At 45.9% G+C, this 22,870-nt stretch overlaps 2 protein-coding genes and 1 non-coding gene across 3 annotated transcripts; 2 read left to right on the top strand and 1 right to left on the bottom strand.

The window, feature by feature from the left end:
* Positions 1-4,647: 4,647 nt before the first annotated feature.
* LOC133890891 (uncharacterized) lies at positions 4,648-4,902 on the top strand. Its single transcript, XM_062331519.1, has one exon. The coding sequence runs from the start codon at positions 4,648-4,650 to the stop codon at positions 4,888-4,890; it is 243 nt and encodes an 80-aa protein (XP_062187503.1). The 3' UTR covers positions 4,891-4,902.
* Positions 4,903-8,672: 3,770 nt separating this feature from the next.
* Positions 8,673-11,755, bottom strand: LOC133890883 (protein DETOXIFICATION 42-like). Its single transcript, XM_062331508.1, has 8 exons — positions 10,976-11,755; positions 10,720-10,855; positions 10,486-10,582; positions 10,125-10,225; positions 9,837-10,000; positions 9,497-9,685; positions 9,300-9,395; positions 8,673-9,176 (listed from the first exon to the last, which is right to left on the bottom strand). Exons 1-8 carry the CDS (start codon positions 11,738-11,740, stop codon positions 9,012-9,014), a joined length of 1,713 nt encoding a protein of 570 aa, XP_062187492.1. The 5' UTR covers positions 11,741-11,755; the 3' UTR covers positions 8,673-9,011.
* Positions 11,756-21,093: 9,338 nt separating this feature from the next.
* Positions 21,094-21,166, top strand: TRNAA-AGC (transfer RNA alanine (anticodon AGC)). The gene has a single exon. It is a non-coding gene; the product is annotated as a tRNA-Ala (tRNA).
* The last annotated feature ends 1,704 nt before the right edge of the window (positions 21,167-22,870 follow it).

Here is a 22,870-nt window from a genome sequence, read left to right as displayed (position 1 = left end):
CGCCACCGCCGCCGCCGCTAAGAGCCCCCCACCTTCGTTGACAGCGTCGTAGGTGGCGGCGGCCGGCGACGATGCCAAGCGGCCGATGATGCCTTGCCCCTTTCCGCCTCCCCTTCCCTTCCTCCCCCATCCTCTTTTCCTTCCCTTCCTCCAGCGGATCGTCGATGGTGTCGTTGGTTGGTGGCAGATCCGGTGTGGCGCCTGTAGTTCTGGATGTGGGCCGGCCGGATCCATCTTGTGGCCGCACTCTTGTCTCGTGGCTGGCCGAATCCGGCTGTTGGGAGCTTCCCACCAACAGATCTCGTCATGTGGCTGCGCTCTCGTGGGTCGCCGATGCGACGTGGTGGGTGAAGGACACGTGATCGTGGTGCAAGCCAACGATGACCACGATGGCGTAAGCCGTGCTGCTCCTCACGTGGCACCCCCACCTCGTCGTGCCGACGGTCACACTCCACGTCACCGCCGTTGGCATGCGTCCATGGTGGAGGCGCTGGACTGGGTGGTGATGGACAAGGAGTTCGACACAATTCCGAGCGCGAGGCTGCATGACGGCCCGGGTGCCCTAACTGGCTCTATGGGGTGTCTTGTTCTGCCACCTGTTCGGGCTCCTCCCCCTGATGGCTCCACGTGCTGCCTCGGCGTCTGTCGTGCTCCTGCTGCTCGGCGTGGGTGGTGCTGTGGTGGTGGCGCATTCTTGCGCTATTTGACAATCCTGCCACTCTGGTCGGCCACCTGCGCTGCTGAGCCAGATCTCGCTGCTGCTGGGGGCCTGGGTCCCCTCCCTCTTGGCTGCGTCAAAGATGATTTGATGTCACATGTTTCTGCCTCCCTCCCATTCAACAATGGCGAATTCGGCCCCTTCTTTGCTAGGTCAACTGTGTGCTCGGCGTTCTGGGGGAGGGGGAATCATCGGGCGCCTTCTTGGTTGGTGTCACTGATGCTCCGCGCCTGCTTTGCTTGTCCTCCCCTTTCTATCCCCCCTCGGTCTGGGTTGGCATCGATTTTCTTTCCTCTTTTAGCGGGCCAACTGTGACGATCTAGGGGCTTTCTTTGGGGTGGAGAGGGGGTGTGTTGCTGCGAGGTTAGGGCTTTGTCGTTTGCTTCAGGCCTGGCATTGCCTCAGAGGGGGTCGCATGGTCTCATGCCACCTTTGTGTAGGTTTCTAGGGTGGGGATCCGCGGACAAAAGCTCTGCCTGGCTTGGAAAGATGAAGTGCCAGTTCCATGAATAGAGGCCAAGGCGAGACTCCCAGGGCAATCCATCTGGTGCTAATGTCCGGATGTCCGAATGGGTAACGACGGCATTGTTGTCGTTACCATTCTGAAGGCATCGCTCTGAGGAATCCCTGCTCTCTTCGTTTGTTCCACTGGTTTCTTTCTGTAGGTTTACCCATGCGTCCTCGCTTCATGGTGACTCTTCTTTCTTTTGGCGCTTCACGCAGTGATTTGCTCCAATGCGCACTCCTCCGAAGTGACGTGTTGCAGAATTATGTGTCAAAGTGGTGCAGTGTGAGGGTAGGACTCCGCCGATCGAGTGGGTGACGGGGCAAAGAGGTGTGGCGTGGGAGCAAGGCTCCATCGACCGTGTTTATGAGGGGGCAGAGAGGTGCGACATGGTAGCAATGCTTCGTCATCTGAATTTGCGAGGGTGACATTTGTTCGGTTGGATAACACGCGAGTTGAGTTGGGTTGATCTTGTCTGTTGTCTGGCTGTGTCTTTTGGTTAAGCATCATCTGTGGAATTAAGGTCATATTGTCGTCGTGGGGTTTTAGTGCCGGTTTTCCTCTCTGAAACCATGCATCTATTACGGTTTTTGGGTCCAATTTTCTTTATAAACTATGTCAACTCTCCTTTTCTTTTTAATATATGCTTAGCTCAAGCTCTAGCTCGCCATGTTCATTTTAAAAAAGAAACTGCCACAATTCTACTAAATAGGGAACACGCAAGGAGCGTGGTGGCAAAGCAGCAGGGTGCTACCGAGCCTATCAAGGTTCGATCCCCCGGTGTCACACCCCCCGTATGGCCTCCAATGAAGGTCCTGGGTAAAGGTGGGCCGGTGTTAAAAAAACAGCGCTTAACAGAAGTCTAATCTGCAACCATTTGCTCTATTTGGTTCCTATGAGAAAAATATCCTGAGATGGAATAATTGGAGGAAATGTCTGTCCCTTCCTGTCATTGGACATGTTCATTCCAAATCCAGCAGAAGAAGCGATTGCAGTCCAATTCCACATGGTGTTCCCAGATCAACTGCTAGAAGAGATGGATCATAAACTCATGGTGATGAAAAAAGAAGTTTGAGGTTGCAAAGGAAGCACGAGGGGACCATATAGTTTGCCAGGGCGGTGAAGAAACCTGGCATGTTGCCGATTTGGAAGGCTAAGACTGAGCTCAAGTGCAAGTTCTTCGCATGGGTGCTCTTGCAACGCAAAATTTTAACGGCGGTTAACTTGGTAAAGAGAGGCTAGCCTCATGACCAGGTCTATAAGCTTTGTCGGCAAGAATTTGAAACCCCCACACACTTATGCAAAAACTGTAATTTTACAAAAGACATATGGAGTGAGCTATCTAGCAGGTTCAACCTTGTTTCCATGCTAGGTTTGGATGAGAGCAACTCAATTAATAGGTGGTGGAAGGTGGCACAAAAGATCTTTGCTCACCAAGCTCGAAGAGAGTTTGATGGGCTAGTCCTATACTTTTAGTGGAATATTTGGAAGTAAAAGAACCGTAGAACCTTTCAAAACAAGGAGTTGCCACCTATCAAGTCGCAATCAAGGCTAAGGAGAATTTCGACTAACGGAATCTCATGTTCGCTTTTGCCTAAACTGATCATTTTCTTGTTAGTTTTGTCCTAGTCTTGTTGGAGGAGTGCGATTTTCTGTCTCTGCGATATTAGTTGGTGCGGCTGGTGAGTCGTGGTACCTTGTAGTTATGTTTTTGTTTTACTTATACTGTTTTACTCATTCTAGTATATAATCGACAACTCTCTTGTCATCCGTTAAAAAAAAACAATTGAAATAGAATGGCCATGCAAGGAAGAACCTACGGCTTACCGAAAAACAGTTCACAACACTTAAAACTGTCTACAAAGATCATGGTAATCTCAATCCAGTAAGTTCATAGTGCAGTTATTTCTAAACATCATTATCTAAAAGTTATTTCTGAACATTGTAGTGCATGAGAACTTTCATGTCTTGGAATTGAAAATTCGAACGTGTCACAAAAATTATGATCTGAAGCAAGGGCTGGCTGAGAAGCTGAACATAAAACCACGCCAGTTCGAAGCCTGATTTCAGAACATAGTGGCCGGATACTTGCATTTGCATATCGCATTTATCAATTTATCAGGACAGTAGTAAAGCTTGTTTTCTGATGAGTGATTTTCTCCAAATTTCAGAAACAAGTAGACGGGGATGGCAGAAGATTTTGAGATCTGAAGATATCATGCGACGGGCTAAAAAGGAGAACCACAGAATGAAATGCGGTTTATCTCTCCATGAAGGAACTTGGAATGGGTCAAAGCTGGTCGTCATGTGCTCATCTTACAACAAATCTCCAGAAACCCACACAGTCTTGCTTAACACACTATGAGTTCTTAACAAGCACACATAAATGTCAACTAAATTTTTTAGATGTTGTTTGTCATCCATTCAAATAACCGGAAGAAGTTCTTTAAAAATGCTAATATAGATATTTCTTTAATGAATGCTAATATAGATCTTTCAGTGCCTAAATAATTCAATGTCTAGAGAAAACCGTAGGGGACTGGACTTGCTAATACTTTTAGTCTGCTGGAGGATCTGGCTATCGCGAAACGACATCATCTTCAGTAACCATCGCATTACAACTGATTCTCAAATGGCCCTCATCCGGTCGGACATGGACATCTGGTGTTAAGTCGGGGCTAAGAATTTGTCCACCCTTGTAGAGCGGTTGCGACGTTTTGGCTCCGTCATATGACCTACTACTGGCTTCGGTCCAACCGGTTGCTTCTTTCTCGCGTAATCAGTTCTTGTAATCCAGTGTGCTAGGTGGTTGTTTGATGCGACCTTTACTTGGTCGTCGTCATGTAAAACTAAGGTTTCTTCTTTTTAATATAAAGATGAACAACTCTCTTACGTATTTAAGAAAAAAATTCAATGTAGCTCACGGTTAACTATCACATTGTTAATTTCCCCCTTTTTCTTAATTGAAGGCTTATCGAACTGCTATCTAAAACACTATTAATGTACCTTCTGAGTTCTGACAGTAGAGAACTAGAGATGTTGTTGTGTCCCTACAAAATTCGGACAACAAGACTGCTCTTTTAGCAGGAGGACGAAAGGAGGAGAATAAAGGAGAGATAATGAAACCCACTGCATGCATGCAATGCCTATTGCAAGCACAGCATGCAAATGTTCCAAATGTGACGTTCTCCAAATTTAGGGCGCACACCATGTCTTCGCCTACCGTTGAGCAACACCACTGCACCACGGACGCTGCCCCTGAAACCTCTCCCCTCCACCGCCCTGACTTCTACTCTTCCCGTATAAATCCATCAAGAACACCACCTCCACCATCATCACCAAGCCAAGATCCAGTCGAATAAACAGACTTCCACCTCTGCCAATCCGTGTTCCTACAGTCCTACCGGCAGTTGATACGCAGGCGATGGCGTCCAAGTCCGGCGAGCTGCGCGTTACGCTGCTGGGCCTGGCCCTGCTGGGTCTACTGCTGCTGAGCCACTACGCGGCTCCCGCCGACGCCACTGAGAACGCCGGCGCAGGCGCCGGCACCGGCATGCGCAAGAACAGCTTCAGCTTTAACAACGCCGGCGGCCGCACGCTCACCAGCTTCAGCATGAACCACGACTCCGAGGAACACCGGGCCGGCCATGCCGGCGGCGGCCACTGATCGGACCCAACGATCCGCACCCCGTGCTTACCGGCGGCCTTAATCACGTACCGCGTCGCCGTAATCTTCTACTATATATATGCAAGCGACTACTGCAGGGGATTGCGTCTACCGGAACTGGCTTGCTCGTGCTGCTGCTGTGTTGTCAACGTCTCGTGTTTCTTGATCTGTTCTTGGCTTCTTGCTTTTACTTTCATCTTTTCTCTCTCTCTTTCTGATTAATCAATTATGGCTTCAGGTGCATGCAACTAACACGTGTGCCTGCACCAGCTGTTCTTCTGTGTAATTGCTGGATTAACGATCTGTTCGTGATTAAGGGTCGTTTAGTTGTTTGTGTTTGTATTGTGCTCCAGTACTTAACCATGTATTGAAAAAGTTGTTGGAATTAATTCTCGCACACCCCCCCCCCCTTCTCCTCTGTTCGGATTAAGATTTTAGTATGTCTCTTTTTTTTATAAAAAACTTTATTAACTCTTACCACCATAACAAGTAGATATAACTATATAAGAGTTTGCTCTTACATTTTACATGAACATAGATGCACACGACCTGAACAACAAAAAAGAACAAACAAAAACAAAACAACAAAATACTTTGTAAATGACGAGGAAGACTCGAATCATACAATATTATGAATGTGAACTCATGATCCAAAACCTAGAACCTCATCTATATCTGACAAAGAGCTATCTGATTGTTTGCTCCAGTCGCATACATGTGGTTGCTAACATCCCTTGAGAGTCTGCTTGTTAAAGCATGGATCAAGTACGGATTAATATGTACATGTATATAAAACTTACAAATGAAATAACTTTTTCTCTTATTAAAAATAATAACATTTCTACATAGTCATAGAGACTAACATAATGCCACCGCTACAACTAATATATGTGATTTTAGTCTTTTACTAAGACCTCGTAGCCAGTTTCTCATCATATTAAATACGTTGCAGGATGGATAAAGGTTTATAGCCATCTGGATAATAAACTATATGAAACAAGCTAAATAGCATTATTTTTTTATTTTAGAGGGCATTTTAGCTTATATATATATATATATATTTATATTGGGTGTATCAACATGTTTTAGGCTCTATATAAGGAATTCACAAAGAATTTACCCTCTTTTTTTTGTCAAATTCTAGTTTAACTCATCCCGCTCTTCGATGTGATATTTACATCGTTAAGGTTTAATAATAGATCATTAAAGTTGTCAACCTTGTACCAGCTAGATTATGCCAGAATGTGATATTCACCGGAGGTGTTGAAGCATATAAGCCTCTATTTCATATTTTGGTAATTAATGGCAATAAGAAATTTATAGACTAACATGTTTATTTGAGTTATGAAAAGGTTAGTCACAAAAGTGTTACGAAGGTAGAAGAAACATGTGTGGAATATATGAAAATGACTAGCTCAAGGTAAAGGTATAATTGTAGGATATTTTCTTTTACTGGTCAAAGGAGATTAGAGAAGAAAATTGACCGGATTGATAGAATAAGTGCCGTACTATTAAGAAGAGTTGATGCACGTTTACTTTAGACATCTAAAGTGTCCAAATTGCTGAAACTTGCATTTCATATAGAGTGGGAAATTTAGGTTGAGAGAAACCAAAGAAAGACGGTATTTTTGTATTTCTGAGTTGTGGCGGTCTAACCGCTGGAACGGCCGATCTGATTGCTATATAGAAAAGGTTGTTATGTTCAAGTTTTAAGTGTCAAGGTCTGACCGAAGGGCCTTGCCGATCTGACCATTGTATAACCATGTTTGAGATGTGTTCGAACCTCAGTCCTGGTCTGATCATGGTGTGATCCGGTCTGACCGTCAAGGAACAGAGGGGTTCAGACCCTCTACTTTGGCTGGCGGTATGACCATCGGGCATGGCCGGTCTGACCGCCCAGGACCAGATAATTTTGGCACTCTATTCCCTGCTTGCGGTCTGACTGAAAAGGTTGGCGATCTGATTGCCAGTCTATGTCAAAAGTAATCCAACTTTATAGCCGTTGAACGGCTGGTGGCCTGACCACCAGTTGATCTACGGCCTGACCGCCAGTGTCGCAGAAGTGTCAAATCAACAGAAAATAGACATATTTTAGAGTGTGACCTATATATAGTCGCTTGGCAGGTTCAAGGGAGGGTGCTAGCACTTCACTACAAACTCTTTTAAGCTCTTGCCTTATTCCTCTCCCTCTCTTGCCTTAGTGTTTTCATATATAGTGGGAAATTTAGTTTGAGAGAAATCAAAGAAAGATGGCCTTTTAGTGTTTCCGAGCTGTGCCGGTCTAACCGCCGGAACGGCTGGTCTGACTGATGTATAGAAAAAGTTGTTCTGTTCAAGTTTTAAGTGTCGTGGTCTAACTGAAAGGCATTGCTGCTCTGATCGCTATATAACCATGTTTGAGATGTGTTTGAACCTCAGTCCTGGTCTGACCGTGGTTCAGACCCTCTGCTCCGGCTGGCGGTCTGACCGTCCGGGAACAGAGAGTTTTGGCACTATGTTCCATGCTCGCGGTCTGACCGAGAGGGTTATGTCAGAAGTAATCATCATGACTTTATAGTTGTTGACTGACTTGATCGCTAGTTGACATGCGGTCTGACCGTCAGTGTCGCAGAAGTGTCAAATCAACAAAAATGGTCACATTTTGAAATGTGGCCTATATTTAGTCGCTTAGCTGGTTCAACGGAGGGTGATAGCACTTCACTACAACTCTTTTGAGCTCTTGCCTTCCTTCCCTCCCTCTTTTGTCTTAGTGGTTACATTTTTGAGAGTGTGAGAGCATCTAGTGCATAACTTTGAAGAGTTTGAGTACTGGGGCACTAGTGATCCTTCAAGCAAGCGTCATTGACTTGTTACTCTTAGAGGTTGCTGCCTCCTAGACGGCTTGGAGGTTGTTGCGCTATGGAGCTCTTCAAAAAAGATTGTGAATGAGCCATGACAGTGATTGTGAGAGACTTTGAGCACGCCTTGCTAGAGAGGCAAAGTGTTATTTTAGTGAAATCGAGGTATTGAGTAGTTCTTGTTCTTTTATGGTTTAAGATCAAATTGCTCAGTGTGAGCACTTTCAGAATTGGATACTTGATAGAGAAGCGGTTAGAAACTTGAACTCACCTCAATGTGGATTAGGGGTGATCGGCAAATCATCGATATTACAAGATAAATTATGTGTGTCATCCTTTGAAATATTTACTTTCATGCAATTTACTTTATGCAATTTATCTTTCTAGAATATAAATTATTGTATGTCACCTTAGGATTATAAACCTTGACATAGTTCTTAGTTGTTTTCATATTGCTCTAATGATTGTTAGTTTGTTTTCATAAGTTTAGTTGATCGCTTAACAATTAGTTTTAAACCCGCCTATTCACCCTTCCTCTAGTCGTTATCCTAGGTACTATAGGTGTCTGTATCACCTGTGCCACTGTTTTGTCTGTATAACACACTATATTATACAAATTGAGGTATTGATCACATAGTGGTGAGTTCTCTAACCACATATACTCTAGAATCTGATGTGCGAACCATCTTTGATAGCAGATGTACCAAAGCAGAGCAGATATCTCTGCACGCATCATCCTAGCCTAGAAATTAGAATCCCCTCGTTTCCACTGAGCACACGATAAAACATTTGTCTCCAAATATTTATTCCTTAGTAACTCTTCCCATTTGCTCTCCTCATCAAGCTGTCTAAATAGTCATTTAGATAGTAATGATATGATTTGCACATGGAGGTCTTAGATCCTCATTAACGGTATGCCTCTTATTGTGCGTTGTTTCTAAGTTTTCAACATTATTTTGCAGCAGCAGCCGCAACATGAGTCAACACAGTAATTGGCATATATATATATATATATACACACGAGCCTAAATAAATGATTAATACTAGTAGGATATATAAGAGGGAGTCCACAGGATGTAGTGTCGGTGTACACCTACAACACATCAACACGTACGGCCGAGGTATATATCCATAAAAAATATACCCACGAGTATATGTACGTGTAGTGTCGGTGTAGGTGTACATGTAGTCATGTAGGGGTACAAACAATATACCCACAGGTATATGTAGGTGTGTACTGTATATTAGTACTACTACGTGGAAAAATTGCTGGCCGGGGACTGCTCACTGCCGAAGAAACTTCCATGGGCCCCTGGCTGCTCCCATCCTCCAGGTGCTCGCCATGGCTCTGACGCTCATGTAGATGGTGAGCGCGATCCAGATCCCAACGAACCCGCCGTGCGACGAGAGGAGGATCAGGGACGGTATGCTCACGGCCGCCACGCCGACCTGCCATGGCACCACATCGATCGCGCGAGATCAGTTATTCGCTAGTCGCGATCGCCGTCAGAATTAGAAGACAGTCACTACTAGGAAACATGTTCATCAGGGCAAGCGGTTGCATATATATACCATGGAGCACGCAGCGAACGCGTAGTCTGACGCCCCAAAGTTGATGCCGTCGAAGACGAATGCCAACGTGTTCAACGTCTGTGTGCTGGCGACGAACTGCCATTGATGTTCATCAGAGTCAGACAGGGACGAAGTCCATAATCAGGCATGGTAACTACATTTGTGTGCTTAATTGTTGAAGAAAACTGGCTAATTACCGGAACGGCTTTCTGGATGGTCGTGATGACAGCAGCGTCATTGGTGAAGACGCCGGCCCCAAACTGCATCCCGAGTCCGAGGAGAAACGTGAGGGCGAGGCCCAGGACGATGCCGAGCTGCAGGACACGGGCGGTGGTGGTGACCACCTTGTAGTGGTCCTTCCTGGCGAACGCGCTCGCAAGCATGGCCTGCGTTGCATGCATCAATGCATGCGGCTCAAGTTGTTAGCCATGACGATATGACGTGCATGGCGATATTTTGGCATATCAACAAACTAAACCGCACGCACGCATGGCCTCGAGTATGCTCTGATTGCGGCAAGCAGAGCATGAAGCTAACCTGGCCAGCGACGGCGAGCCCGTCGGCGAGAAGTGACGTGGCCAGCCAGACCTGGGAGCAGATCTGGAACGCCGCCATGGCGGTCGGCCCGTGGCGCGCGGCCAGCGACGCCGCCAGTGTCACGCAGAACGTCACGGCCACCACCCTCGCCAGCAGAAGGAACCCTGCAATTACATGCATGTGTTATGCACTCATGCGCAAATCAAATCAAACACCTTCATCTCCACAACCGACATACTTAATTAGAGGATAATTTCATCTTGTAAATCAAACGCAAATAGTACTCACCGCATCCGAGGAAACGCTGGAATTTGAGGCATTTTAGGTTGGGCGGGACGACATCCACCTTCCTCACAAGCTTGCTCAGCATTATCAGCGTTATCAGGTACCTGCATTCAGTTTCTCATTTATCAGTTGCCGGCCGGACGTAACACTAGTGTTACTAAGTACTATTTCCTCCCGTCATAAAAGAGTGCCATTTTGGGTTATATGCAGTCAACATGTCAATATCTTCTTTTTCATAATTCGATTGAACTTATGAAAATGGTATAGTATGAAGAAGACAGTTTACAAAAGTTCGTGTGTTGGAGGAGGGAGAAACAACTGAGTGTAACATGACAAATCTGGCAGAAGTAAATTAAGGACTTACTGAGAAAGAACATGAGCAATGGCTGCGCCGATCACGCCCATACGGCAGCCAAATATCAGGATCGGATCTAGTATAATGTTCGCCAGGTCGCCGGCCACTGAATTCGAGCACGCATTGTTCATGCATGGAGAGAGCAGATCGACATTAGTTGAGAGTTGGGCACGGTAAGAATAGGAATGACTAATATGACATGAAACGAATTGGTTTGATTGGCCAATTAAGTGTTAGTATTACCGATGGCGTATAAGGGCGTCTTGGTGTCCTTGAAGCCTCGGAAAACGCCTTGCATGGCAAGAGACAGGAGCACGGCCGGGGCGCCAAGCGCGCGCAGTGTCAGGTAGCGCAATGCCGGGATCATCATCGGCGAACCCTGGAATCGATCAACAGCAATGTATAAGCAATACAACAACAAGCTTAAAAAACGCATAGATCGAGATGGTTACTAGCTGATGCCATGCTTGATGCCAGCACTGTGGGCACACTGACTGACCGGCTTGACGCCCATGAGGCGCAGCAGTGGCTTCCCGGCGGCGACGAGGAGGACGGTCTGGAAAAGCCCCAGAAACGCGCCCACAATAAGCGCCGACGTCACGGACGGCACGAACCTCCGCTTCTTGCCGCTCTTCCGGCCGACGGCAGGGGCGCATCCCTCGCCCCCGGCGAGTTCGGCCGGGGACGCCTCGTCGGACTCGGTGGAGCCACCGTTCTTGACGGCTTCTTCAGCTGATTGCTTCTCCGGGTCCATGCTGGCACCAGTGTGGTCTGGATCTTTTTCCTTTTCTACTTCTTCTCCGGCGCCTTTGCTGAGGATGGCATTCTCCTCCGCGACGAAGGACGTCGTGACGCTGACGAGCGGGTAGATGCACACCTTCATCACCTGGTTGAACACGGCGATGGCAACCCCCACGGCCGCGATCTCCACGGACCCCAGCCGGCCGATGAAGGCCGTGTCGATCAGCGACGCCAGCGGGTCGGCCGTCAGCGCCAGAGACGCCGGCACGGCGATGCCCAGAACCTCCGCGCCGAGCTCGTCGAGCTTAAACACGTTCTTGATGTTCATAGCGAAAAGATGCAACCCTGTCCTCCGCGGCCCGCCGAGCAATGCGGTCTTCACCGCCGGCGGCGAGCCGTCCTCGGCGGGATCATTGCTAGGGCTCTCTGCCGCAGCCGGAGCCACGACCACCGCCACCTCCGCCTGGTTCTGCTGCTCGGCGGCCTCGGGCGTGGTGGGAGCAACTGCCTGGTGTTCCTCCATGTATCGATCTACGAATTTAACTCCCTCCTCGCAACCTTCCTTGTCCAGATTCCTGCGTGTCGATTCCATACGTCAAATTAACAAGGATTGATCAGTGATCACCCACTAGCTTGTTCTACTTCTACGTCTCAAATTAACGAGGACTGATGAACACCCACTTGTTCGATCTAATAAACCTCTCAAAGTAACAACGACTGATTCACCCACTTGTTCGAAGAACTGAAACAAGCTTCTTCATAGTTAACGACTCGGATACATGATTGAGTACGTATCAACGAAATGCATGCATGCACCTTAAGAATATAATGGCCTATGCATAATACTAGTAGCAGATCGAACAAGATGGCAAATGAAGGCAGACTACTAACCAGAGCTGATCACCAGGAGCTAATTGCAGCAAGAACTGAAGTGGTGATGGTGATGGGCAATCGGTGCTCCAACTGCAGTCAGAACCCATTCTTAAATAGCTATATCTAGCTAGACATCTGACAGATGGAGCGAGAAAGGTTTGGTGTGCGGTGCCTGCACTAGATGACACCCGGCCGTTCTGAAGTAAGGAGTACTGGTGCACTGGTCCTTGCTAGCTACCTACTGCTGACCACATGTGGAAGGGAGATGTGCATGGTGTGATTATAGAGATTTTAATTTTGTTTTATAATTTCTTCTTTCACCAGCGAAAAACCGAAATTCATGAAATTTCGGTCATTTTTTTTGTCATATGCCTTGTGAGTCATGTATGTCCGTGAAATAAAGTTCTAGAATTAGGTATTTTATTCCTCTTTGAAATTTCTAAAATTTGTGAAATTTTAATCGCTGATGACTACTGAGAATCCACATGTTTGCACGGTGGATTATGTGTACCGTTAAATCATCTTATAATTTTAGCGAGATAGTAATGTTCCTTTATTTCTTAAAGAAAATAATAGTACCTGTGAATGAATCTATCTTCGGGCATCCGGGTCTGCCCTTTACCCTGCAGCCTGGAGGGGAACTTCTACTGCGTATACGTAAGTGACATTTCTGCCACTGCAAATTTTCATTACCCTTAATGCATGTCTCTCACTGCAATGCGGATCTGGACCCACCTTGTCAGTAACAATCAAAAAGACTTTGCAGAATTGTGGTGCAAACAAGAAATTAGCCCAATATGTTAACATAAGTATACACTATAAGGTACAAAGGAAGATATTGAGAAACCCTATGAATTCGAGAGAAATTAGCATTTTTTCTACGGATGACAACAGCAAATTCCAACATGCTACTTCTGCTCCAAGCTCCTCAAGGGGAGGCGTGCCAAGAAATAAATCCCACACTTGGGTGCATACACACCCTCATATTGAATTGCGTATTAATTTACACGTAAAAAAATTCAAAAATATAAAAATAGAACATGTTGAAACATGTGTACATCATACAAAAATATGACCCCACACAGACACACACATATATATAATAAATTTACAAACATGTTTTGAAATTGATTTTGTTTATTGTCTCATTTACAGAGCGCGCGCGCACACACATATATATATATATAATTACTTTTGCACAAATTTTCGCAAGTACACATGATTCAACATTTTCTACAGACATATTTTAGTATAAATCTATCTTGGTGCGCACACATATTTGCGGAAAATTCGCTCCCAGGGTTCCACTCTACAGGTACTGTTTGTCTAGTGCAATCTAGCTAGATGTTTAAAGCCCTTACTAGGGTCATTTTCCAGGGAAAGTTGATACTCCTTTTGAAGTCCACAAGGGCCTCGTCTCGTTGAGGACATAGGCGATCCCAGCAGGCTTGAGCAAAGACACAAACCACACAAAGGAAGATGGTGAACTAATCCGTTCCATTGCTTAGGAATGAGACCCTCATGAACTAATCAGTTCCATTGCTCGAACCAAAGAAGCGGTTTAAGCTCGGAGTTCAAATTAGCTTGATGCTCGAAACAATTAAGTGACCCATGCATGATGCATCAACAATGTTTTCGATATATTTTCTGGCCAAAAGAGAATTATATATAGGGGACATCGATCGTGTATGCATTGATAGTTGTGCAGCAGCAGCAGCAGGAGCAGCAACTAAAAAAACTACTCCTCTGCAGGCGTGGTATGGCAGAGGGTACTGCTCGCGTTGCCTTCCCCGGATCGGCCCTGCCCGACCTGGCTACTCAGGTGAGATTAGTATAACTTGAATTAGCTAGGTTGCCGGCCTCGCGATGGATGATCCGAGGCGCGCATCCCGTGCTCGATTTGATACATGATTTATTATATTTGATGTATCGTTTCCCTAAAGTTAAAAGAAACATCAGCAGAGTTCAATGAAAGGAAACTGAACTACTGCATGGATGCCAAACACGCATATGGTTCTCCGGCGATGCAACTTTTTGCTATTGATACTCTTGTTGATTAAAAGCTTATTATGATTCGAAAACTAGCCCCCACGTCCCTCCTGAGGGTGGCACCCTTGAAACTCTAGCGCTACCGCCTTCTCTTACCACTCCTTCCGTCTCACCACAGCTCAAGCACGTTGCCAGAAGCCCGTGCGCCTATAAGGACGACGGTGGCAGGGCTTTCTCCTCCCCCGTGGGTCGCTTCCCCCTTCCTCGTGGTCAGATCTGGGCGGTGAGCGGTGACTTGGGGCGACGTTGGTAGGCGGCTCGGCGCTGCCGCGTTAGGAGGCGGCTCGGTGGGGGCACCTCGTCAGGTCAGTCCTGAGGAGCGGGGCGTCGGCAGCGACGCTGAGATGCAACTAGCGGAGACTGCCCTGAGGCAGCGTGCGTGTGCTGTGCCTACGGCCAGGATAGCCACGTGGTCCTCAACGGATGGCCTGGTGGATCTATGTGACCATGGCCACATGCACCGCGCGACAACGAGCGGTAGCTTGAGCGACGTGAAGCTCCAGCCGTGCCGTGCCTCTTGTTTGTTTTGTGAAGGTCACCATTGTCCCGCATATGGTCTGTCTTTGTGCTGGTGGTCGATGCCCGTATTGCTTTCGCTGTTCCGCTCTCTCTGGATTGCCTTGGCTCCTCCCCTTTTCGGATCAGTTTACCCCCCCCCCCCCCCAAATCTGGCTTGCAAGGGCCTTGACGGCTTGGTTTTGGCTTTGTCGTTGGCATGTGTGTGGGGCGTTGGCTTCCCTTTCTTTTAACCCTGGCAGCTATTGCGGTTGTGGTATGATCGTGATTGGCTAGGAGCACTAGGCGAAAGCCCATTCGACCTTGTGTTGATGCCGGCGTCGGCGACACCTTCAGGTGTCGTTACCTCCTTGGAGGCGGTGATGTGATGATCTCTGCCTCTTTGGGAGGTTCTTCGGGTGAAACTCCAATCCTGGTCTTTCCGGATGAGCGACGACGATATCTTTGATATCGTTCCCTCCCTAGTGACGTCGTTCGGGAGTCCCTTCTGTGGTTCAGGTGGCCTCTTTTGTGTGGGGAAGACAGAGGTCTGTGTTAGGATGTCGGAGTTGCTTGGCCGTATTTGTGCTATGAGCTTGGCAATGATAACCCAGTTGCAGACTCCATTTATGCAGTAGTGTGCGGCTTTTGTTGTCCGAGCGCTCAAGTCATTAGGTACTCTGCCGGTTAGTCATAATTCAACCGTGCAGTTGTTAAAGTTTTCAGATTTGTTTTTCCTCATAAACTAAGTCAACTCTTTTCTTTTTTTAATAACACCGGCATCACTCAATGGTTTGGTTAGACCTAGACAACACCTATACGTAATTTTTGTAGAACAGGTGAAACCCCCATTTCTATTATCAGATAATGGAAAATATTAGTTCTTACATCCAGATCCAAATCCGACGAGGCAGACAGGAGTTCCCAACATTCAGAACAAAAGAACTAAACAAGAGATGAAAGAACTAACTTCCAAGCCAAACTATAAGCATAACACCAGGCAGACCTACTTCAAAAAGCCATAGCATCAAAAGTTCACAGACTAATAAAATTTCTCCAATAGAATCATTACTATATCCAACTAAAGCGTCCTCCATGCGAAGTGATTAGCAGACAACATCAGGTTACTTGCGAACATCTTCGTCTTCAATTGGAGCCAGGAGTGGAGCTATAATTTAAATGATAGTGGTGATAAATACGCAATCCAAAAATAATATTAGTCTCAGAACTCAATTTAACCTAGTGTACATACGGTGAAAATAAAATTATTGCTACTAAAATTTTGATTTACTCAGATGCCGGTGACTGGAGCCAATTTAATGTGCATTGGTTATTCAGCGCTAGCTAATCTAATGTGCATGCGTGTCGATCTCGGTTGATAACTGGGGGGAGCAGACTGCAGATGCATGCAAATGATAGCCTGGACTCCTGCTTGGGACGACAGCTTTTCCACTCAGAGACGAGTCAGTCAGTTGCGTAAGTGGGCGCAGCTCAGGCTCATCAGACTGATACATACTGCGTCCCTCAGAGCAAGTTCAATAAACTTTAGCTTGTAGAGACATCACAAGAAACAAGCTGTACAATAATTGGGCTGTTAGGTTGTATCCATAGAACCACACAAATATTTAATTGGTACAAGTACATATGCAGCATGGCTGAGGTGGGAAACCAGGGGAATACAATAAAGAGACTGGGGTTTGATAGAGATGAGGAATAAAACTAGCTGGGGGAGACAATAAAGAGACTGAAGTTTGACAGAGAATTCTTCGAGTTCTGTGAAGAAAGTGGCATAATCCATAAGTTTACGTCACTATACTCACCATACTCCATTAGTTAACGTCTTGCTACAAAGTTCTGGTATGACTAACTCATAATGAGATGAGGCTATTCTCACAGTTAACTATGTCCTGAACAGGGTCGCTTCTCGGAATCGCGAAGCAAACCCCTATGAAAGGTGGAAGGAGAGAAAACAGAATACGTCGTTTCTTTGCACCTGGGACTGCAAAAGTACATGTTCACTGTCGAAGAAAATGAAATTAGGACCAAAGATTATCGATTGTGTCTTTCTGAGGTATGCATACTAGAGTACTGCCTATATATTCCTAATGGTCCATTCTGACGTCTCAGATACTACTGCCAACTCGATAATGGAGTCTCGAGATGCGATTTTCTTTAAGCACATCTTTCCTGTACGAGAAAAGGAAGAAGTTACCTATGATCTTTTAATTGATGACTATGATCCTCAGAGTGTTAGCGACACATTTCCTGAAATGGAATTTAGAAGGAGCAAGAGGCAAAGAACTAAAAAATCATTAGGAGATGACTTTATCACATTTGTCGTGGATGATAAACTACGAAACCTTTTAGAGGCTCACGCTTCTCCAGAAACAGAGTACTGGAAGGAAACAGTCCGTAGTGAGATAGATTCGATTATCACTAATAGAACTTGGGAGTTAGCAGACCTCTTAGTTGGCTACAAGCCGGTCGGCTACAAATGGATCTTCAAGATAAAGAGCAGACCCGATGGTACTATAGAAAAAGTACAAGACCAGACTAGTGGCTAAGGGTTTTACGTAAAAGGAAGGAGGAGACTATTTTGACACGTATTCTTCTGTTGCCAGGTTGCCCACTATTCGCGTGCTTTTAGCATTGGCAACTTCTCATAATCTCCTCGTGTATCAGATGAATGTCAAGACCGCTTTCCTTAATGGAGAGTTGGATGAGAAGATTTATATGCAATAGCTAGATGGATCTATGGTAACATGACAGGAGGGTAAAGTATGTAGGCTAATTAAATCACTGTATGATCTCAAACAAGTTACTAAGCAATGGTATGAAAAGTTCAGGGATAAGATTGCTTAAAGGTTAAGCAAGCCCTCTAAACCTATAAATAGATGAGTATGACTGGTGTAAACACAGGAGTATTGGAGAGTTTTGAGAGTCTACCACTTATGTTGTGTGGAGAGGGAGAGAGATGAGTGCTTAGCTTATATTTAGGTGAGAAATTTTGTGAGAAAAATACTATATAATCTATCAATAGAGAGCGTTCCTCTAAGCTTAATGAAGAGAATGTTTTTGCATATGCTTGAGTTTATCTCCTGCTTTTGGATCTCAGGTTTTCATGCAAGTTCTTAGTGTTTTCTTGTTGATTTTCTTTTTCTAGAGAGCTGCTCATTTTGGGTCGTATAAGAGGTGTTCTTCTTGTTACTAGAAAATTAATTATTTCATATGAGTTGGTCTTAAATCATCATAACCCTCTAGATTCATCAACTTGAAGAATCATTTCTTTCGGTGGCTAGTTCTCTTCTGGTTAGGAGTTTTTGTCAAGTTACTTAATTCCTTGCACTATGACTCTTAATATGATCTTAACCAGAATCTAGAATTCACATTCATCTAAGAGAATTGTTGGTTTTAGAATTTTTGCAATTTACTTTTGTCCTTGTCGAAGGGTGAACTCCTCAAGCGGGGTTCCGGAGGGACCCCTTTGAGATTCAGCTGGAGGGATGATTCTGAATCCGCTTTGCAAGTGAAATAAACGGGAGTAAATAAGATGCAGGTGGAGGTGGAATGATCGGATGTAGGAAGGAGTAAATGCTCAGTGGATTTTTAGACAGGTTTGGGCCGCACTGAGCGTAACACCCTACTCCTGTGTGTATGCTATAAATGCTCTGTGAATGTCTTTCTCAGGATCTGCTGGGTTACAAGAATGTTTGTCTAAGTCTAGAACTTTGTGCTTCTTCCGCCGTTGTCGACCGGAGTTCGTCCGATGGGCTCTGTACTCTCGTGTAGGCTCGTCTCTGCGGGGTCCTCGTTCTCCGGGGAGCCCGTCCCGCTTATATACCCGCGGGGGCGGTAGCGTGACCAGAAAGGATGGCGCGAGTTCCAAGGCACCATAAATGGAAAGCAACTATCATGGGTTGCTGCGCGAGGTGACGGGGAGGGTTGAAAACGCGCCCCCGTTCGGTCTTGTTCGTCATCATTTCGCTTTTCAACGGGCGCTGCAGGACGGGCCCACCGAGCAGCCCCGCGTGCCCGCCCGGTCAGAGCAGGCCTGACACAGCAGGGTGGCAGGAGGTGTGCCTCGAGCTCTGCAACGTTATCCCGAGGCATGTCGAATGACGCGCGTTGGGACCCGTGCATTAAATGCCCCCACGCCTCCCTGCTAGTCTGTGGCAGGGACTGACAACAGGCGTGGGAGGAGTGGTTGGAAGTGACAGGCCACGCACCCTCTTAAATGCAGTATCGGGCCTTTCACCAGCTGACACCTCACCGCTGAGCCCTTGTGGGGACCACCGGCAAAGGACTTATCAGGCCCTCGGGGAACTGTGGGTGCTTGGAGGCTACTGTTCGCAGCCCCGAGCACTCTCTCCCGGATATGCCCTTCTCTTGGTCCTCGAGGAACTTGGGTGCTCGGGAGCCACAGCTCGCGGCCCCGAGCACCCTCTCCCGGTACTGTACTGCTCGGGTCCTCAGGGAACTCGGGTGCTCGGGGACCACTGTTCATGGCCCCGAGCACCCTCTCCCGGTACTGTGACTTCACTTGTCATCGGGGAACTCGGGTGCTCGGGGACCACTGTTTATGGCCCCGAGCACTCTCTCCCGGGACTTGATCTTCTTTTGTTATAGGGGAACTTGGGTGCTCGGGACTGCTCATGGCCCCAGACATTCTCTCCCGGAACTTGATCTTCTTTTGTCATCGGGGAACTTGGGTGCTTTGGGACTACTGCTCATGGCTCCGGGCACCCTCTCCCGGAACTGGGTCTTCTCGGGTCATCGGGAAATTCGGGTACTCGGGAACCACTGTTCATGGTCCCGAGCACCTTATCCCGGAACTTGATCTTCTCGAACCTCGGGAAGATAATCTCCGATGGAGGGCGCCACGTGACAGACTGCTGTCCTGGCCTCGGGACTTGAAGACCCCTGGTTCCTATGTTACCAACAGTCTCTCTTGCTTTTGCATGTGGTTTTGAGGTACGTTAAGTTAAAAAATAGAAAAAGATCATTAATTTTAAAAAAAATTATTAAAACATCTATCTATCTTAATTTTATACAAAACTTATCCACTCCTCTAATCTTGTATCTAGATTCTAGATGGAGTACTACAATGCAAGCTTTCGTTATTCTCCCAATGCTCTTCCGTTTCCACGATCGTGCTGGACGACGCACGGTATTGAACGGGACTGCAAAACCCCCCAAGCACGCTCCACATCTTCCCGACACCCTTGTTGTCTTGTTGAGTCACTGCAAACAGCTTGTGTTTCTCTGTCGGAGGAGCAGGTAGGTATCTTCTTCATGAAGGCAGCCCATTCCGGGTATATTGTACTTGCTCTTAGGTGCGTGCGACGGATCTTGGCCAGATGCGATGGGTGGATCGAGTGAACTGCTCCTATTCCTTGGCGTTAGTGCTAGCGCAGCTGCCACCAATCTTTTCTGAAAAGAAGAGAACACCACTATCTCAAGAAAAAAAGAAAAAGGAAAGAAGAATGCATGCCAGCACCAAGTAATTCTATACGTCTTGGCTACTACTTGATCTACTTCTTCCAGCTTGGCCGGTGACGCCTAGAGAGATCAACCAAACTTTGATCAAACCAAGCAGAGGGTGAGACTGAGACAGGCATCAGATAGAGGGACAGCTTGGCCGGTCACCACGTCGGTTTTCCTCTTGGACGCATGCATGGCGGAGGAATCATGGCGGCATTTCTTAATTTTATGCGTGTTTCCCTCCTGGTCCCGGTAAACGATCAGCTAGCAGCAGGAACCGCGCTGAGATATCGCCTGGCTCAGATCACGGCCGCCACCTTTTCTGCTATGAGAGAGAACCAGCATAGGAAGCTTCTGGCCACCTTTCAGGACAAAATAATACAATGCAACAAACCAAACACCCGAACATGTCTTATTTTAGACCACCTCTCGTACATACATTAATTCGTACAATAAACCATACACTACCTTATATTATCGACCACACAGGTTGCAAATGCTTCAAGAATATTTTACAAGAAAAGTGATCGAGATGGAGAATGATGCTCACGATAGAACCACGTGTCCAGGAGTTAGCGTAGCTCTTGGTTTACAAGTCAAATTGTTGGCGTCCTGTATACGTTTCATCAATATATTTAGGAATGGAAAAGTTTCTTTGACGCCAGATACATTCCTACTGAGATCGTAGTTAAATATCTTCAAACCTGGACACAAAAAATAAATAGAATGGAGTGGTTTTTCCTTTTAAAACACAGCAAGAGCTATACCATTCATTGATAGGAGAAACGAGTTTGACGAAGAGAGAAAAACAACATCAATAATGGATGCTACCGAAACCACACCAACGAAAAAAAAAACAAGAAAGGCTACAAATCTGAAAGAAAGAGCACCAGAGCACCAAGAGGTATATAAGAAAATAATGGAGTGGATTAAAGATTCCAGGGTTTGAAGGTTTCTTGTTCGTGAAAGAAATCGCTTGGGGATGTAGCTCAGATGGTAGAGCGCTCGCTTAGCATGCGAGAGGTACGGGGATCGATACCCCGCATCTCCATATTTTTTTCTGTTTTCTCGTATCGCATTGTTTCGTATCTTCAAAATACAAAGCAATTTGTTGGTCAAACCCAGCGGCGGTAGCGACCATCTACAAACGGAACGGGATCCATCCGTGCATGACTGCCAGATACCAGATCTCCCTCCCACCGTCCGAGGTGTCTGGCCAGGGGCGGATCTGCCGCGGGGGTGCTCGGCTCAGGAGTTTTTATTTTTATATTTTTTATTATTAATATTTAAATAAATATATTTTATATCAATATTTATATAAATAGGTGTCTACTATTTTTTAAAAGAGTTACATCCATTTCAAAGGTAGTTAGTATGCTACAGTGATAGCCCTACCTCTTACCGTCCTCTCAGAAGGTGGGTAAGGTCCACCCCCGAACGTTACTGTATAGCGCTCTTTACCGCCCTTTGAAAGTACGGTTAGCCCTTGTCATCTTCCCAGGGGCAGTTAGCCCCACCGCTTAGAAATTTAATTTTTTATTTAACTTCTGTATACTTTATTTTGAAAAATAGTATATATTCATTCGGTGAAAAATATTAGTTGTGCAAAAAGTGATCAAAACGGCATCACAGAGTAGTTAAATTTTGGAAATTATGGATCGATATAAATTTGTTGATATTTGTTTATTTATTTGATGTAAAATTGTATGAGTAATTTTTTAGTAACGTAATGTTGGGAGGATGCAAAATCTAATTTTTCGAACAATTATAGTTGTGAAGCACTATTAGCATAATATACGGCACAGAGGTTATATGGGACATAAGGTTTGTTGTTGCTACGCGAATGAACTCTAACCATAAAGATATGACGATAACAAACGTTGGCGTAAACGGTACACATAAAGACTAACCTAATAGGGTGTCGCTACTAATACTAGTATGTCTTAGTGAGTGAAAATATGTCGGGTTACAATAGATGCTCTCTACTGAGTGCACTTAGGATATTGCCCTTTCTTAGGGCATCGGGGCCACCCGCCTTAACGCAACGGTCCTCTCTCATTTCCTTGCCCTCTCTGCTTCGCGTGCTTGAGCTACGGCGAGCTTTTTCGCTGCCTTCCTTATGCGCTTCTCCTCTTGCCGCTTCGGCCATAGTTCCTCCTACTGTTGCTCGTACTCCCGACGTTTATACGCTTCCCTCCACACACTCATGCTCATGTCGACCCACCGCTTCTGGTCTTTATTTTGCTCCATGTCGTGTCATTATATGAAGTCACAAATAAGTAGAGGAGACTAGACAAATGAAACAAGATGTGAGGTTAGTAAAATAGTGCATGAAATCATATGGAAAGTGTCTCATGAGTGATCTATGTCGCTATACCGGTTGGTACTCATAGGGTCCATGTTGAGACTTGTCGTATTGGTAGTTGGCACACATAAAAAAGCATATGTCATATGTGTAGTAGATGTCCTCGGACCCGTGAAGCCTACAAAGGTTTTCACAGAAGCACATCGGCAGTTCGACCTCCTAAGGGATGAAAATCCCTCAATATTTTTTGAGTGGGCTTGGTGAAGCTGAGAAAGACATTGCAGTTGAAAGAGCTGAGGAAGGAGTGGTCTATTCATGGATGAAGGTGAGGTTATTTATAGTCGCTGAGGACTGGTGCATGGATTGAGTGTATGGGCTTGGCTGGGGGCTAGAGCATAGGATTCCTTATGAAAGATGGAAAATTTGTGATATTGATACTAGACAGAGATT

The sequence above is a fragment of the Phragmites australis genome, chromosome 1, assembly GCF_958298935.1.
Source record: "Phragmites australis chromosome 1, lpPhrAust1.1, whole genome shotgun sequence".
NCBI classification, from domain to species: domain Eukaryota; kingdom Viridiplantae; phylum Streptophyta; class Magnoliopsida; order Poales; family Poaceae; genus Phragmites; species Phragmites australis.
The sequence above is the reverse complement of the archived record's forward strand: the minus strand, read 5'-3'. Positions and strand labels throughout refer to the sequence as shown.

Excerpts from the sequence above, each read along its gene's own strand:
- LOC133890891 (XM_062331519.1), top strand. The coding sequence starts at position 4,648 with ATGGCGTCCAAGTCCGGCGAGCTGCGCGTTACGCTGCTGGGCCTGGCC.
- LOC133890883 (XM_062331508.1), bottom strand. The coding sequence starts at position 11,740 with ATGGAGGAACACCAGGCAGTTGCTCCCACCACGCCCGAGGCCGCCGAG. Across the intron at positions 10,226-10,485 it reads ATTGCTCATGTTCTTTCTCA|GTACCTGATAACGCTGATAA; the intron begins GTAAGTCCTTAA and ends AACTGAATGCAG. Across the intron at positions 9,177-9,299 it reads CGTTCGCTGCGTGCTCCATG|GTCGGCGTGGCGGCCGTGAG; the intron begins GTATATATATGC and ends GTGCCATGGCAG.